Below are 15951 nucleotides of genomic sequence, written 5' to 3' on the forward strand. Positions count from 1 at the left end.
TTGATCAGTGGATGGTAAGGGGTAAGAATGCGATCATGCACATATACAGAAGGAAAAGCAGTAAAAGGTATCATCCTAGGTGTCAAACTGCCCTCAGACCAAGAATTGTGCTTGGGAAAAGTTGGGCTGGTCAATGAAAAGTAAAGTATTTGCAATTCAATATGGAAATGACTTGAAGTATGAGGGAAAGGGATACATGGAATTTAGGTGTAGGAACCCTTAAGGAGGGAAGTATATCCTAGATGGCACAGGGGTATGTCTCTGGTAAGGGAAGGGGGGAGGTGGCTTATAAGAATGGTCTGCTACCTACCCTTCTCACTTTTCCTCACTCCTTTTCTCTCTTCCCCCTCAAAGCTGCTTCCCTGTCCTGTCACCACCTTTAGTGTTATGCCTTTTTTTTCCCTTTGCCCATGCTCAGCTGTTAACCCATATAAGACTTCGTTGGTTTTGTGTGCATAGTGGATGGTATGGCTACATTCTCCCTCCACTGCCTAGACTTTGTCCCTGACACTGACTTCAGAGCATGGTTTGAATTCATCTGCCATCATTCCCCATTGTTGTGCTTTCCGTAAAGACTACCAGCTTTGTCATTTTCCCTGGCTCTGCCCACACTGCATGTGTAGGGGCTGAACTATGGGCAAGTGTCTGACCACCCAGGCAGGTGAGTGTGTGTCTTTTAGTGCAAGTCTGTTTCTGTTTTTGTTTTCTTTTTAAATTCATGGAATTGATTGTTTAAATGAGATTCATCAGCTGCTAAAATAACTGCCAAAATACAGTTCACCCTTGAACAACACAGGGGTTGGGGCATCAGCCCCCGCATAGTCAAAAAGCCATGTGTAACTTTTGATTCCACAAAAACTTAAGTACTAATAACCTACTATTGACCAGAATCCTTACTGATAACATAAAAAAGACTATTTGACACATATTTTGTATGTTATATGTATTATATCCTATATTCTTACACTAGAGTAAACTAGAGAAAAGAAAATGTTATTAAAATTTAAGGAAAATACATTTACAATACTGTATTTTTTGATACTGTAAGTTTACACCCATCTGTTTACAAGATGAATTATGTGTCAGTACCTACATCAATATTGTCTTATATGATATAAAACACTGTAGGTATTAAATGTATTATATGTCCAACAATGGACATGAAAAATAAAAAGATAATGTGAATTTATATTTATTTATAGGAATAATTTAATAAAATTTCCAAAAATATTTTCCAATATATTTATTGAAAAGAACTTACCTGTAAGTGGACCCACACAAGCCAAACCTGTATTGTTTGAGGGTCAACTCTAATTCTTTTTGTAACTAGTATTTTTAAAAACCTTTTAAATCAGTTTTTAAGACTTTTTCAAATCTGCTATTCATCAAAAAATGTTCTAGATAGGTTAGGCATGAAACTGAGCAGAAGCATATAAGCCTACCTACTCTGATGAATTAATGTATTGAATTAATGTATCACTTAAGAGACCTGAAACATCGAGCTTTTAACATGGTTATTGTCACAAAGCATTGCTTCCCCCCCCCCCCCAAAAAAAAGGTAGCTAGTAAAATATAAGCATAATAGGTAGAATTTATTCCTTAAAGTGTGACCTTTGGCTGATAAAGAATTCAGTGATTTGGTGGCATTAAGTCTTCTAAAAATTTTTATTCTACCCCACCTCCCTAATTTTGAGAGAGAAGAAATTTCACTTTTAATGTTTTGGTGGGGTTTTTTGCTTTGTTGTTGTTTTTTTATATTGGCCCCACAATTTAGTGTAATCCCATCTATATGAGTACCATCTATTGTGTTCTGTAGTTGATCTTCACTTATCTTCATATCAAGATTCCACTTTCTTCCTCAAAATTTTCAAGCCACCTAGTCACAACTCCTGTAAACTTATCTTTCCTGTTTTAGATCTGAAACTAAGATGGTTGTATTATAAAATGGAATTTCTTAACAATCAAAAGTACATGGTTTTACACTGAATTTGGGATTTTAAGTCTTCTGTCCTTTTGAATTTTGTTTCTTTTAAATGTCTGTTTCTTTTATATAAAGTCATTCAGTTAGGGAAAGTATAGATCCTCCTTCTTCCGAGGCCTTTTTAAATTTCTCACCAGGATCTATAACTCCCCTTTTCTGTGAGGCTTAAGTATATATTGTACTTTTTCCCCCCATCAGTATCCAGTAGGTTACCCTTCAGATAAGGAAGGGAAGAAGACTAAAGGACAGTCAAAGAAGCAGGCCAGTGGAGCCTCAAAGAGGCCAGCTCCAGATGATGGTAAGTAATGTTACAGAAAATAAATCCTAATAACATAGTTTCTAATAAAGAGAAATATTAAGAGATTAATTTGAGACACTCATAAGAAATTAAAAGCAAAGTAAAGAGGGGGTTTTATTTTGTGGGAGATGGGTACTTCTGTCGTATTTTGGTAGTGTCAGAACCAAAAGTGCAGCAAATACAGTATCTTACACTCCAGGGGAGGTTAGATGCTGCTTTATGCAGATTATCTTCATGCTAAACATTATTGGTTCCAGTTAACTCATGTTTCATAGTTCTGCTTAGAACCACTTGTAAGTCTACTGACATATTTTTAAATAAATCTAGATGATTGTCCAAGTGCCTCCAAAGTGTTCAAAGCATCAGATTCAGCAGAAGCAGTTGAGGCTTTCCAACTAACCCCTCAACAACAGCATCTAATCAGAGAAGATCATCAAAACCAGAAGCTATGGGATGAAGTGCTTGCACATCTTGTGGAAGGGCCAGTATGTAAAGATTTTTTTTTTCCCCATTATAATTACATGCTTTAATTTATTTTTAACTTTATTTTTAAGTATAGTTGACATACAATATCATTAGTGTCAGGTGTACAACATAGTGATTAGATATTTATATACTTTATGGAAGTGGTCACCATGATAAGTCTGGTAATCATCTGTCACCATACATAGTCATTATAAGATTTTAAAAATAATAATGTCCTGATATTAACAAATGGAAAATAATTTCCCTATGAAAGTATCATTTTCACAAGTCAAAAGAAATATTGGAAAGAAGAAATTACTGAAAGATGACAAGATGGCATTTCAAGAGAGGATACTAGAGGTCACCAACAATAGCTGATCAAAACTTGATCCTTTAATCTTTTATCCCGAGTCTCCAACTTTCAGAAACAATCTGAGGCAGTACTTAACATGCTTTTAAATTTATTTTAGATCTCTTTGATATTGGTTTTTGACCTCTCTGTGCCTGAACTTAATAATTTGTGTTGAGGTTCATGGGAAGAATTTTCAGTTTTAGAACATACTCAACTTAATCTAAAATTCATCAGGAAAGTTTTTGTTAGTGTTTAAAGTTACCAGATAGTATAGGTCTTAAGTAATTTAGCACAGTTTTAATGCCTACATGTTCAACCCTAGGGGTAAATAAACCAGCATTGATGTATTTAAATACTTCATATGTTTTGGATTGGGGGTGGGGGGGCGGTAATCATTTTAAAGTTGAAAAGGAATTACAAAGTTAACTGACATGTGGATTTTTTTATATTAAACTGTGTTTTGCAAACAAAGCTTTTTCTTATCAGATCCCCAAAGCTTAGAAGTTTCAAATATGAGTTGTCTATTCATTCCTTGCTAACTTGTTCTTATTGTCTTAATTTTGCTTATAAATTCCAATCTTCTATTTTATTTAGATATTAACCTCTTGTTATATGTAATATAGTTACTTTTACGTTTTTTCCCCCTCCAGAGTATTGTGATGTGCAGCTATTGTTGGTGACCTCTGGTATCCTCTCTTGAAATTCCATCTTGTCATCTTTTAGTAATTTCTTCTTTCCAATATTTCTTTTATTTCTCTCTGCATTAGCCAGATCTTCTCATGTGTCTGAAATGGGGTTAATGAATATCTATATGTGCTTTCTATCTGTATTTAGAGTTTTTGTGTTGCTTTTATTTCAGAAATAGTTGTCATTGTTATATTAAGGAAGAGTCTTCCTGGTACAATTTTTAAACATTTAGAAATGGGTAAGGTTTGGCAAATACCCTTTGGAGTCATCATTTCCTTTCCCTAAAAATGCAATATATTGGGTTATCCTTGGTAGAATGAGACTTACATATTTGGAGGACAGAAGTAAAGTGATTTAGCTCTATGTATATCCTGTGTCAATAAAAGTTATCAAAGTGGTTGCATCCTGTGAGACTTGGCAAGGATGTACAAATTAAATATACTTTTCAACCTCTTCTTTCAATGTAACTTTTATATGAAATCAAGTCATCAATTGACAGTTCTCAAACAACAACAAACACAAAAAAGTCCTGCCTGCCTGTGGCAGAATCTTACATGCATGGGCCAGATGATTGCGATGTAGCTTCTAGTGATTACTTTGGACGTTTATGTACTATTATTGGTTGTCCTGGGTAGGTTTCATGCCCATTCTCTTCAGATGAGCCAGGAACACATTTATTAAGCCATAAAAATCAGGTGTTGGCCATGGTGACTTTTAAATAAATGTACATACGTACAATATATGCATTTATATCCAGACACCTTCCCAAGGCTTTGCAGTCTCCGCTTACTACTCTCTCAGGCCCAACTTGCTTTGGCTACAGTGATCTCTGTTATTTAATACACTAGCCCATTCTGGCTGCTAGGCCTTTATACACTAGAATTCTCTACCTCTTCCTGTGGCTCACTCCTTCATTTCCTATAAGTCTCTGCAGTACTACTATACTCTTCAGAGAGGCCTTTGCTGACTACCCTTTCTAAAGTAGCCACTCTTTACTCTGTTGCTTTAATTTGCTCAGTTATTGTTATGTGAAATTGAATTTTTTTTTTTTAGTTTGCTCTCCTAAAGGAATATAAAGTTTCATGAGAGCAGAGACTTGGCCTTTTTATCACTGCTATGTAAATGAGTGCCTAGTACATCGCGTCAATTCAGAATACCTCTAGTACACGTTATAGGCATCATGGAGGTACCGGAGAAATATCAGGCTTTTAAAAAGGCATTTGTCAGGGAGAGGGTACCTGGCACTAAATTTATAGTTTTTCCCACAGATCCCCTAACTGTTTTATTCTTTTAATATGTTGCATAATACTTTGTGGAATATTCACTTGCCTTTCATAATCCATGTTTATAAATAAGTTAGTATCAAGACATAACCTTGAAATGGGATCTTTGATTTTTCTTTAATTGAGGTATAATTGACATAAAACATTATATTAGTTTCAGTATATATAATTTAATGATTTGGCATTTGTATATATTGCAAAATGATCACCACAATAAGTCTAGTTAACATCTCTCTTTGCATAGTTACAAAAAATTTTTTTCTTGTGATGAGAACTTTAAGATTTACTTTTTTTAGAAACTTTCAACTCTGCAATATAGTATTATTAACTACTATAGTCACTGTGCTGCATATTACATCACCAGGAGTTATTTATTTTATAAGTGGAAGTTTGTTCCTTCTGACTCTTTACCCATTTTGCCTACCCCCAACCCCACCCCTGGCAATTTGTCCTCTATATTTATGAGGTTAGGTTTGTTTGTTTAGATTCCACATATAAGTGAAATCATATGGTATTTGTCTTACACTCTGGGATCTTTGATTTTTTATTTTTACTTGAAATTCTTGTAAATATTACTTTTTCTATTAACATTAAGAACATAAAATATACTCCCTTACTACAAAAAATAACTGGAGAATTATCCTGTGACTATTCAAAAAATTGCTTATCCTAGTTTAAAAGAAACAAACAGCTTGGGTAAAATGCAACAAGTAATGGCTTGAGGGTATAGAACACCCATTTGATTACATTTGCTTTTGGGGGCTCTACCTTTTATAATTTGGTCCCAATTTGAGTAAACATTAGCATCAGGGAAATATGGGATTTTGGGGTTGAGGCAAAATATCACAGAAGATAGTCCTAGGAAAATAAATATGTTGATTCTCTGGGTCTTAGGTCCTATAGAGTATTATTACCCACTGCTTTTTTTTTTTAAGCTTAAATAAATATTCAAGTTTTGTAGCAAAAGATTGAATAAATAATGCATGTTCATATACTGGAATACCATGCAGCTTTTTGAAAATGTATATAATGACCTTGAGACAAGCTGTGATTTTTTCTTTTCTTTCTTTTGTGTCTTTTATTTTTTTTATATCACCATTTATCCCCTATATACCCTCTTCCACCCCCCCCCCGACCACCATACTGTTGCCCATGTCCTTGAACCGTAATTTCTTTTAACAGTGAAAAATAATCTCTGTAATGTAAGGTTCGGGGGGGAGCATTTGCATTTTAATGCTATATATTTGACTTTGCAGCCTTTTCAACCCAATCCTGAGGTTTAAAACTAATGTGTATATCTTAGGAAATGCGTTCTTTTTTCAGTTTTTGTATTACATGTTTGCTAATTACAATCACTACTTGATTTTTTTTCTTAATAGAAACATATTAAATGTGACTAAGACACTTTTTAAAATCACTTTGAATTTTATTAATATAATATGCTAACTTTCTTTTTCTTCCCTTTGGGTACCATCTAGAATTTTCTGAAAAAATTGGAACAATCTTTTATGTGTGTCTGCTGCCAGGAGCTAGTTTACCAGCCTGTGACAACAGACTGCCTCCACAATGTCTGTAAAGTAAGTAGAAGTTCATTCTCATTTTCCCTTGTTAGACCAGAAGGCACACTAACCTCCAAACCTGCAAAGAAGCATTCTTCCATGAAACAGAATAGTTGTAGAACCTTGCCAGTTCAGAAGCACTTAATTACATCTTGGTGGTAAATGAATGTTTTTAAGTAGATAGTAATAGTAATTGAAATATATATAGTTGAGGTATTCTCTCATGTTTGGCATTGTTAGGGAGGGGTTGAAATGGAGAAGAGAAAGTAAGGTGTCATTGCTGTTTTCTCTTATAGTCTTTTATATGTTTTGTATAGTATAGTGCAAATTGAAATAGTTCCGTGTACTTAATGGTATCTAAAACAGATTCTGTCTGGCAGCATGCCCAGAGGACTTGAATATTGTGTTATCAGTGTGGTGTGAAAGGAAAATTTGAGCTATAGTAAAAACAAGGTTAGAATCATGCTCTACTGCTTGTTGGTGGCTGTGTGCCCTGACCTAGCTTCCAAACTTGAGTTTCTTTTGTAAAATGGAAACAAACCTTCCACATACATTTTTGTTTCTGACCTTGAGCTAGTTAACTGTGTAATAGATTTAGTACTTTCTACTATATTTTTGGAAGACACATTATGTGTTAAGTGATTAGTTCTATGGAGGGGAACCCTGAATTTTTTTTTCTTTAGTACTCTATCAGAAAAGAAAAGATTAAAATCCAACCTGGAAGATGAGGCTAGTGAGAACCATAATCTTTAACGCCCACATTTTACTGGATGAGGAAATGAAAGCATACGGAAGTTGTCATTTACCTGAAGTCTCTCAGTATGTGCTAGAGCAGTGATTTTCATCCGATGTGCAGCAAGAGTTTTTAAATTGTGCAATTCCTGACTATTTGGTCAGGGGCACTGACCTCTTTTCCCTTAGATTATCAAATAAAGAAATGACAACAGCCAACATAAAATAGCTGTTCAGTGTGAATTCCCTGTCTCAAGCCATAAATATATTGGTCACGTTCATTAATTCTTGGTACCAGAAATCCTTATGTACAAGAATAGGCAACTGCTGTTTTTAAAAAGCCACTTTGGAGCAATAAGAGTAGGTAATTACAACTATCTTTTTTTTTTTTAAATCAAAATTATACCTACTTTTTGTCAGATGGGCAAAAAATGTATTTTCTCGTGTGCCGCAGAACTTTAGTAATTAGATTATGCAAGCCGTGAGATGAAAGAGGAGTTTGAAATCACTACTAGAGGCAGAGCTAAAGCCATGTCTGTAGACGAGTTAATGTTCATAGTGTAGACTCAGGTCTTTATCATTATTCATCTTTTATGTTGCCAAACATTAAGTATCTAGTTCTTATTTAAAAGCATAAATTGTTGAGTACTTTTCTACGTGTTTTAACCAGATGAAATTGGGTGTATTTCTTGGGTTTTTTTGTTTTGTTGTGTTTTGCCTTAGGATTGTTTACAGCGTTCCTTTAAGGCTCAAGTTTTCTCCTGCCCTGCTTGCCGGCATGATCTTGGCCAGAGTTACATCATGATTCCCAATGAGGTTCTGCAGACTCTACTTGACCTTTTCTTCCCTGGCTACAGCAAAGGACGATGATGTGTCTACTTCCACTGTGTTGCTCCTGGTGATTTTTTTGGACAATAAAGAATCTAAAGTGGTTGGGGGTGGGTATGGGTGGAAGCAATGGTGGACCATATCTCTCATGTTCTGAAGCAGCTAATCCTCTTTTCCTACATAGCCATCATCTTGTGTGTAGTAAGAGGCCCATTTCTCAACTGTCTTTTAAATATCAAAAGGTAGTTCCTGTCAGTAACAACTAGTTGTAATGAGTACAAGTTGAAGCCTCAGCTCTAGTTGATATCCAAGTTATGATTTATTTTGCAACTACCTCAGGACAGAAAAGATTTATGGGGATTTTTTAAATCATTGAATAATTAGTTAAATGAAATTTTAGCTACACACTGCCTCCCAAATATTAGTTGTGCCTGGTCCATGTAATTTGATTTTACAGAAAAGGAAATGACACTTGAGATTGTTGGAATGAATGCAGCTTCTGTAGTGTGCATAATACATTTTTAATATCTTCTTCCATTACAATGTGTGTTTTGCAAGGACAGGTTCATTTTTTAGCCCATTTTGTGAGCTCCATTGTGCTTTTTTCTGGTGTTTTATGCAAGTTGACTACTAATGACTAATGAGGACAATATGAATGCATTGTTGCTACATTGTAATGTGGTGTGGTTTTGCACTTAAAAGAAGTATTCGGATGCTCTAATTGTAAATGTTTATGAAAAGTCTTTTCTGTACTAGTCAAACTGCTTTTAGTGAGTCTCACCAGTGGTTTTACATCTGCAGAGCTTTGAGGACTGGGCTGACTATTGAGAGGGCTGGAATTGCTTCATATTGTGATCCTAAATTTTATATTCACTATGCTCCCTAAAGTATACCTTAATAAATATTTTATGACCAGCAAAATAGCTCATCTTGCTTCACTGTTTTATATTTGTGTGGCTTATCGTATGTGCATTTAAGAATCAGTCATTTTCAGAGAATTTCATTGTACATTTTTATTGATACAGACATTTTCGCACAATTTTTCACTCTTGATTTTTGGTAACAAGAACTAATACAAAATCTTAAGCACTAAGGACAGATTTCACCTTGGGTTTTATTTTTCTTTAATTTTTCTAAATGGGAAACTTTTTCAATATAAGAATCTAGTGACTTCTTTTGTTTATAACAACTTCAGTCTTATGTTCAATTTTAGCATAATCAGTGCTACTTATTTCAGATGCAAGAATATTCTAAAACATAGATCTAGTCTCTGAAGTTACATTATTATATTTTCATCAAAGTTTTGATTTGATTTAGTTTTCCTACTCCTAAATTCAGAGCCATACATATAGCCAGTATTTATTGAATATTTGCTTTGCACTAGTCGCTTGTATATTTTTATGTATGTTCATTTAATCCTACTGACACTCCTAAGAGGCACGTGCTATTATCCCCGTCCTATGGATGAATATCAAAGTCAAAGGAAGGTTAAGAAACATGCCAAAGTTCATACACCAAGAAAGTGGCAGAACTGTAAATTTAGGCAATCTGAGTACACACCTGGCAATCTTTTCTTTTGGACTATATAGGCTCTCATTTGAATGTAAGCCAGATTAGTTCCAGTGCCTTCCCTGCATTCAGTTAAATCCAAGACCAAGTTCTGGCTTTCAGCATAATGATTGGAGCTATTATCACTCAGGGCTAGTTATAGACATTGGAATCATTTTTATTTTGAAGAATCAAATTTAAATCAAATTGAAAATGGATCATTAAATTGCATCATCTGGTGGTGTAATTTCCTCCTGAATTAGCCATATCTCTGCATGAAGGGTGGGGAATGTCTCCCAGATCCAGCTACTTGAGCTGGTTTAGTTCTACCACTTTTATTAGTAAGATGAGTGATTCCCACAGTTACGCTATATATTGTCTTAACTCAGCTTATAACAAGATAGACTAGGAAACAAAGCTGATTACAGCTTAACATGTTCAGAAGTGTCTGCTATGGCCCAATGCTAAGCAATATTATGTTGTTCTTAAACTTTTTTTTAAAGACTTTGTTTTTTTACATAAATAGTTCAGTTTGTATCTGAAAGATACAGACTTTTAGAAAGCATAACCACAATACCCTTGTCACACATGTAAAAAATTTTAATAGTAATTATATATCTTGTAAATGTTCAGTTTCCATTGTCGCAGTGTTATAGATGGGTATTTAAGTTAGTTTGAATCAGGATCCAAATAAGGATCTTGCATTGTTAATACTATCTCAAGTATCTTTTAAGCTATATATAGCCCCCTCAATCTTTGTTTTCCTTTACCTTTTACAATTTGTATGTTGAAATTGTTCTAAAGTCTTTTTGACAGAATAGATTTTTCTGATTATAACCATGTGGAATGGTTTAACCTGTTTCTTTATTTTCTGTATATTGGTAGTTAGAATTCAAGCATGACCAGATTCAGGTTTGATTTCCCCCTCCAAGACCCTTCTTCAGGTGGTCCGTAATATCTGGTTGTCTCTTAAGCTCAGGTTTGAAAGATGAGCTTTTCACTGGATTCCTTTACATTTAGTAAGTTACAGTGATTACTATTGTGCACTCCACCACTTTAGTATGCGTAGGATTTTCTTTTCTTTAATATTTTCTAGTGTAGGCGAGGCCTCTAGTTTTGGACCTTCTAAATAATATGGTTTATTCAACAAATATATGCATGCTAGTATGTTTAAGGATAGTAGGTAATCTTTCAGAAGCTGGCAATCTAAAACACCCTTTGGCCCTAGCCGGTGTGGCTCAGTTGGTTGGAGCATCGATCCATACACCAAAAGGTCATGGGTTCAATTGCTGGTCAGGGCACATACCCAGGTTTCAAGTTCGATCCCTAGTCAGGGTGCTTGTGGGGGGCAACTGATCCATGTTTCTCTCTCCCTCTCCCTTCCTCTCTCTCTAAAATTGATAAAAATGTATCCTCAAGGGAGGATTAAAAAATAAATAAATGAATAAAAATAAAACACCCTTTGTTTTCTCACAACCCTGTTGTAACAGTTTGGGTAACAGAAAGGGGCCCTGCCTATATAGCTTAAAACTTTGGAAATTAATATAGATCTACTCATCAGCACTGGGTAGAGATCTGCTCTGACTTGCCCACTGTCTGCTTTTTTTTCTTTGCCCATTAGGGCCCAAGATAGAGCTCATGGCCATCTACCCAATTTGAGGGAATTGAGCTTAATGGCCTGCTTGCCCCCAGCTCACGTTGGAAAGAGCTATTCTTATCCATTGTCTGCTGACTGGTCCCCATACCAGACCTTTAAATCCCTGAAGGAACTGATATTTAGTAACCTGGATTAATCGGACACTGCATAGAAAAGAAAAAAAGATTAAAACACCAGCCACTGGACCTAAGAAATCAAGAGCTAGCCAGAGGGCCCAAACAGGATGACTGAACTACTATTGAAAAAAATAAAGAAGAGCTTTACAACTATATCCTTAAGTATGAAATTGCATCGATGGAAGAACAAGCTGCTGTGCGAAGAGTAATTTGAGATTAAAATGTTTAGAAATAAACATGATTTTGAGGGGAAAGAAAAGTAACATAAAACAGAATGGATACTGCCAAAGTCTGAACGTATCCCTGAGTAATTCATTATATATGAATATCCCACAGTATGTTTTATCTATTCATCTGCTGATGGATATTTGGGTTGTTTCCAGTATTTTGCTATTAATAAACCTGCTGTGAACCTCTGTGTGTAAGTCTTTGGGAAATAATTTGACAGTTTCTTACAAAATTAAATATATGCTTACCATACATATCAATTTCATTAATAGTTCTTTACTCAAGAAAAATGAAGAGGGCATGAGTGAGAAGTAAATCTTTAAAAGGTCCTAAGGTTTTTGAGTTAACATGACCTAGCCTATCCTGATGAATTGAAGCATTCCTAAATTCCTCAGCCTACTGGTAGGCAAGGAATTGAATTTTTAAATTGGTCTTTTAATAATATTGAACTAGAACTAAACAGTATTGATAAGTTGGTTGACAGTGTTGTAAGCAGCCCCTTCATGCCCTGTTGTAATCTCCTCCCTTTGAGTATGGGCTGGACTTTCTAATTCTCTTATAATGATTAGAGTGCAACAGAAGTGACGGGATGTCACTTCCAAAGTTAGGTTACAAATACACTGTGTCTTTCACTTTGGACAATTTGTCTTGCTCACTTTGAGAGAAGACAGTTGCCATGTTTTGTGCTACTTTATGGAGAGGCCCATGTAGCAAGAAACTGATGTCTCCCGCCAACAGCCAGCAAGGTCCTGAAGCCACGGGAATGAGCACGGAAGTGGATTTTCACCCAAACCTTGAGCCTCCAGGATTTCTGATAAATCTGTTATTCATTTTATTTCCCCTTATGAGTAATGTGTTATTTTTCTCTCGCTTTTTTGAACACTTTTGTCTTTAATATTCAGAAATTTGATTATGATGTGTTTGAGCATGGTTTTCTTTGGAGTCATCTTGTTTTGGGTTCACTTGGCTTCTTGAATCTAGTTTATATCTTTTGTCAAATATGGAAAGTTTCTAGACATTATTTCTTTAAATATGGTTCAGTCCTGCATTCTTCTCTTCTGAGACTTCAGTGACATGAATGCTAGCTTTTATTATTGTCCCACAAGTCTCTGAAATTCTGTTCATTTTTATTCAATTTATATTCTCTGTTCAGATTAGATAATTCTTAATGATCTATCTGTAGGTTCACTGATGCTTTCATCTACATTCTGCTTTGATCCCATCTGGTAAGTTTTTTTGTTTGTTTTGGTTTGGTTATTGTATCTTTCAGTTCTGAAATTTCCATTTCAGTCTTTTATATATTTCTTGATTCAAGTTGAGATTTTCCTGGTTCTCAATATGAGTAATGTTGCATTGATTTGGATTCTAGACTTTTTGTTTGGGATTCATTGTACTCCTTTAAATTGAGAATACATGACTTCTGTTCTACAGATTTTTTATTTTCTTTTTAAAATATTGCTCCTTTCCCATACTCTTTACCTCCGTCTCAACCTGCTAGAAGTTGTCGGCAGTGTACCCGCCACACCTTAACATCTCTTATGTCATTCATCTCTTGACCGCCTCTGAGCTCTGTTCTAGGTGATTTCCTCATCTTTCTTCCAATTCATTAAATTTTCTCTTTGAGTCTAGTCCACTGTTTAACCCACCTAAGTAATTTTATTTCAAGAACTATTTTCTTATTTTGTTTCCAAGTTCATCTGTTGTAGTTTCATAATCTCGTACTCATTGATGAATTGTAGTTTTTCTAATATTTCTTTGAGCATTTAAAACACTTATTTCAAAGTCCTTTTTTTCTCTCATTTCTGGTTCTTAAAAGTAAGAATTCTGTCACGTATTGTTGCTTAATGTTGAATTTCACTGTGTTTTGTAAATTTGTGAGTTCATCTGTGGCATTTTCTTCTCAGAGTGTGTTGTTTAGGGGCTTCATTTTGTATAGACAAAATTGCTTCCTTTAGAGAAATCTTTAGATTGTTTTTTCTAGGGCCCTGTATATTTTCCTGAAACTGAGACATTTGTTACGTTAATTTTGTTGAGTGAGAGTCCAAAATGTAACTGTATTAATTCGGCTTCTGCATTCACGTCTTGTTAGTGACCCATGGTCTGGGAAGGAAAGCTTGTTTTCTACTATGACCTTGGGTTAAGTAGATACCGATTTTTCGATCCTCATGTTGGAACCAGGGCTTTCCCAGTTCTAAAAATGCCCCATTTCTGGTCCTTACTATCCATTCTTTCCTCCCTGAGAACCTGTGGTGTTGGTTTTTTTAATGAGGGGAAGAGGAATGTTTTACCACCATATCCATGTCTTTGGAGTAGCAATGACAATATTTCACACACCAATTCATTTTCTCCAAAAAAAAGGAAGTGCTATCAATATTTTTCATATATTATTTCACTTACTACTCACAACCTGTGAAGTAAATGGCATCTCCACTTTATAGGCAAGGTAGTGGTTTCAGAGAGTTATTCACCCTAAGTCACAGGTCGTCACAGCAGACTTAGAATTTAAACTCAGGACTGTGTATTACTTTCCACTACTTCTGCTTCACTATGTTATTTATTTTTAATTTATATTACATCCTCTTGCCCTTTGAAAACCAGGTTTGGACACTTAAAGAGACCTAATGTGCAACCTGACTGAATTTCATCTAAAAATATCTGAATGGTTGTATGGCACGTATTTTTGAGAGACTCTTCTCATTTTCGTACTCATAACAACCATGGGCTGCATTCTTAAATGCAATTAATTTCTGGGACATAATGAAATTGTTTAAGGACTGTATTGAGCCTGCATAGCTCTGGCACCTTTCAGCCTCTCCTCTCAGAGCTGCCTTATGCTCACAGGCATTAGACTTCAGATTGACAGCACTTCTCTGAATGGCAGACACTGCCCCAGACGAAAGGCTTTCTTTTTGACAAAATACAGAAATAGTGCTAACCCTCCACACTCCTCCCCTGCCCCTTCCAGCATGGCTCGCACCACATCCTACACTCACTCCTTTGCTATTTGCAAGTTTATTTAACAGCCTACCCAACTGTCTCCTTCCATGGAAAGTATTTTCCTCATTGCCTTTTGGAATGCATTTGAAGCAGCTTCTTTTAACCAATAAAAGCATTTACTTCTTCTGTTATGGGAAACTTAAATATTCCTGTGTAGTTTATGTTGGGTAAAATGTATTGAATGTAAGCAAGCTATCTCTTCTTTTTTCCATTCTTTGTGCCAGTCTTTTAAGAAAGGATCTGTTTGCATCTAATTCTACTTTGGCTGCTCCTACTGCAGTAAGGAATACTTTTGGATCAAGTTGCCAGAGGCAGCACCTTTGGGGAAAAGTCTGCATTTTTTTAGGATGACTGACATCACTCCTGGTGCCCTTGGATTCCACTCTGTTTTCTGGGAGTTTGGCTGTTACTTAAATTACTTAAATCTTGAATTTCTCCGAGTCCTTTTGTTTTGTTTTTTTCAAATGATCTTCAGAAGTGCTTTTGTAGAAAATTTTAATTGTCACACTCAAACTACACAAACATTTTTGCTAATGTTAAAGCAATGCAACCATCAGATCAAAAGCACACTGAAATTCCTCTTGTGTCAGTTCTGAAAACCCTAACCTTTATAGAGAGAGGGCAGTCTGGACACCCAGAAAGTCCTATGGACCCATTAAAAAAATAACTTAGAGTTGATTTTTTTTCACCCCTCCATCAGTTCTACTGAATTCAGAAGAATTACAGGCAATCTCCAATTTGCATTTTAGAAGTTAATTTGTAAAAGAATGACAGCCATGCTGTGTGACTTGATGTAGGTTGAAAATGAATTAATCTCATTTGTACAAATTTGTAAAGATGTTTCCCATAGGAACCGTGATATAAAGGGCTAGTTTCCCTGATTAGTCTGTAAAGCCAATTAAGCCATAATCTATCAGCACTGCTTGTATGGAAAAAGTGCCAATAGCCCTGCCACTTCCAGGCACCAGAGACCTCCTCCTGCTCCAAATTAACTACATTTCCAAACAAACTGAATAGCTGATCTGATAGCCAGGATTGTAACTTTTTTTTAAATTTTATTACAGATGTCCCCCTTTTAACCGCACTGATCCCCTCCATCCCACATCCATCCCACCCCCAGGCCCTCCACACAGCAATGTCCACGTCCATGGGCCATGCCCACAAACATAAAAGTTCCCCAATTAATCTCTCCCCACCCACACCCCTCTCCCCGCCTTCCC

The 15951-nt window shown here is 35.6% G+C and overlaps 1 protein-coding gene across 1 annotated transcript in view; it reads left to right on the forward strand.

The window, feature by feature from the left end:
- UHRF2 (ubiquitin like with PHD and ring finger domains 2) overlaps positions 1-11922 on the forward strand; it is a 78106-nt gene extending 66184 nt beyond the window's left edge. The window contains exons 13-16 of the mRNA XM_081151270.1: positions 2180-2279; positions 2607-2764; positions 6545-6643; positions 8081-11922. Coding sequence (XP_081007396.1) covers positions 2180-2279; positions 2607-2764; positions 6545-6643; positions 8081-8227 — 504 coding nt within the window. The 3' untranslated portion in view covers positions 8228-11922. The remainder of the gene's footprint in view (positions 1-2179; positions 2280-2606; positions 2765-6544; positions 6644-8080) is intronic.
- Positions 11923-15951: the final 4029 nt, after the last annotated feature.

The sequence above is a fragment of the Miniopterus schreibersii genome, assembly GCF_964146895.1.
Source record: "Miniopterus schreibersii genome assembly, chromosome: 11".
Lineage (NCBI taxonomy): Eukaryota > Metazoa > Chordata > Mammalia > Chiroptera > Miniopteridae > Miniopterus > Miniopterus schreibersii.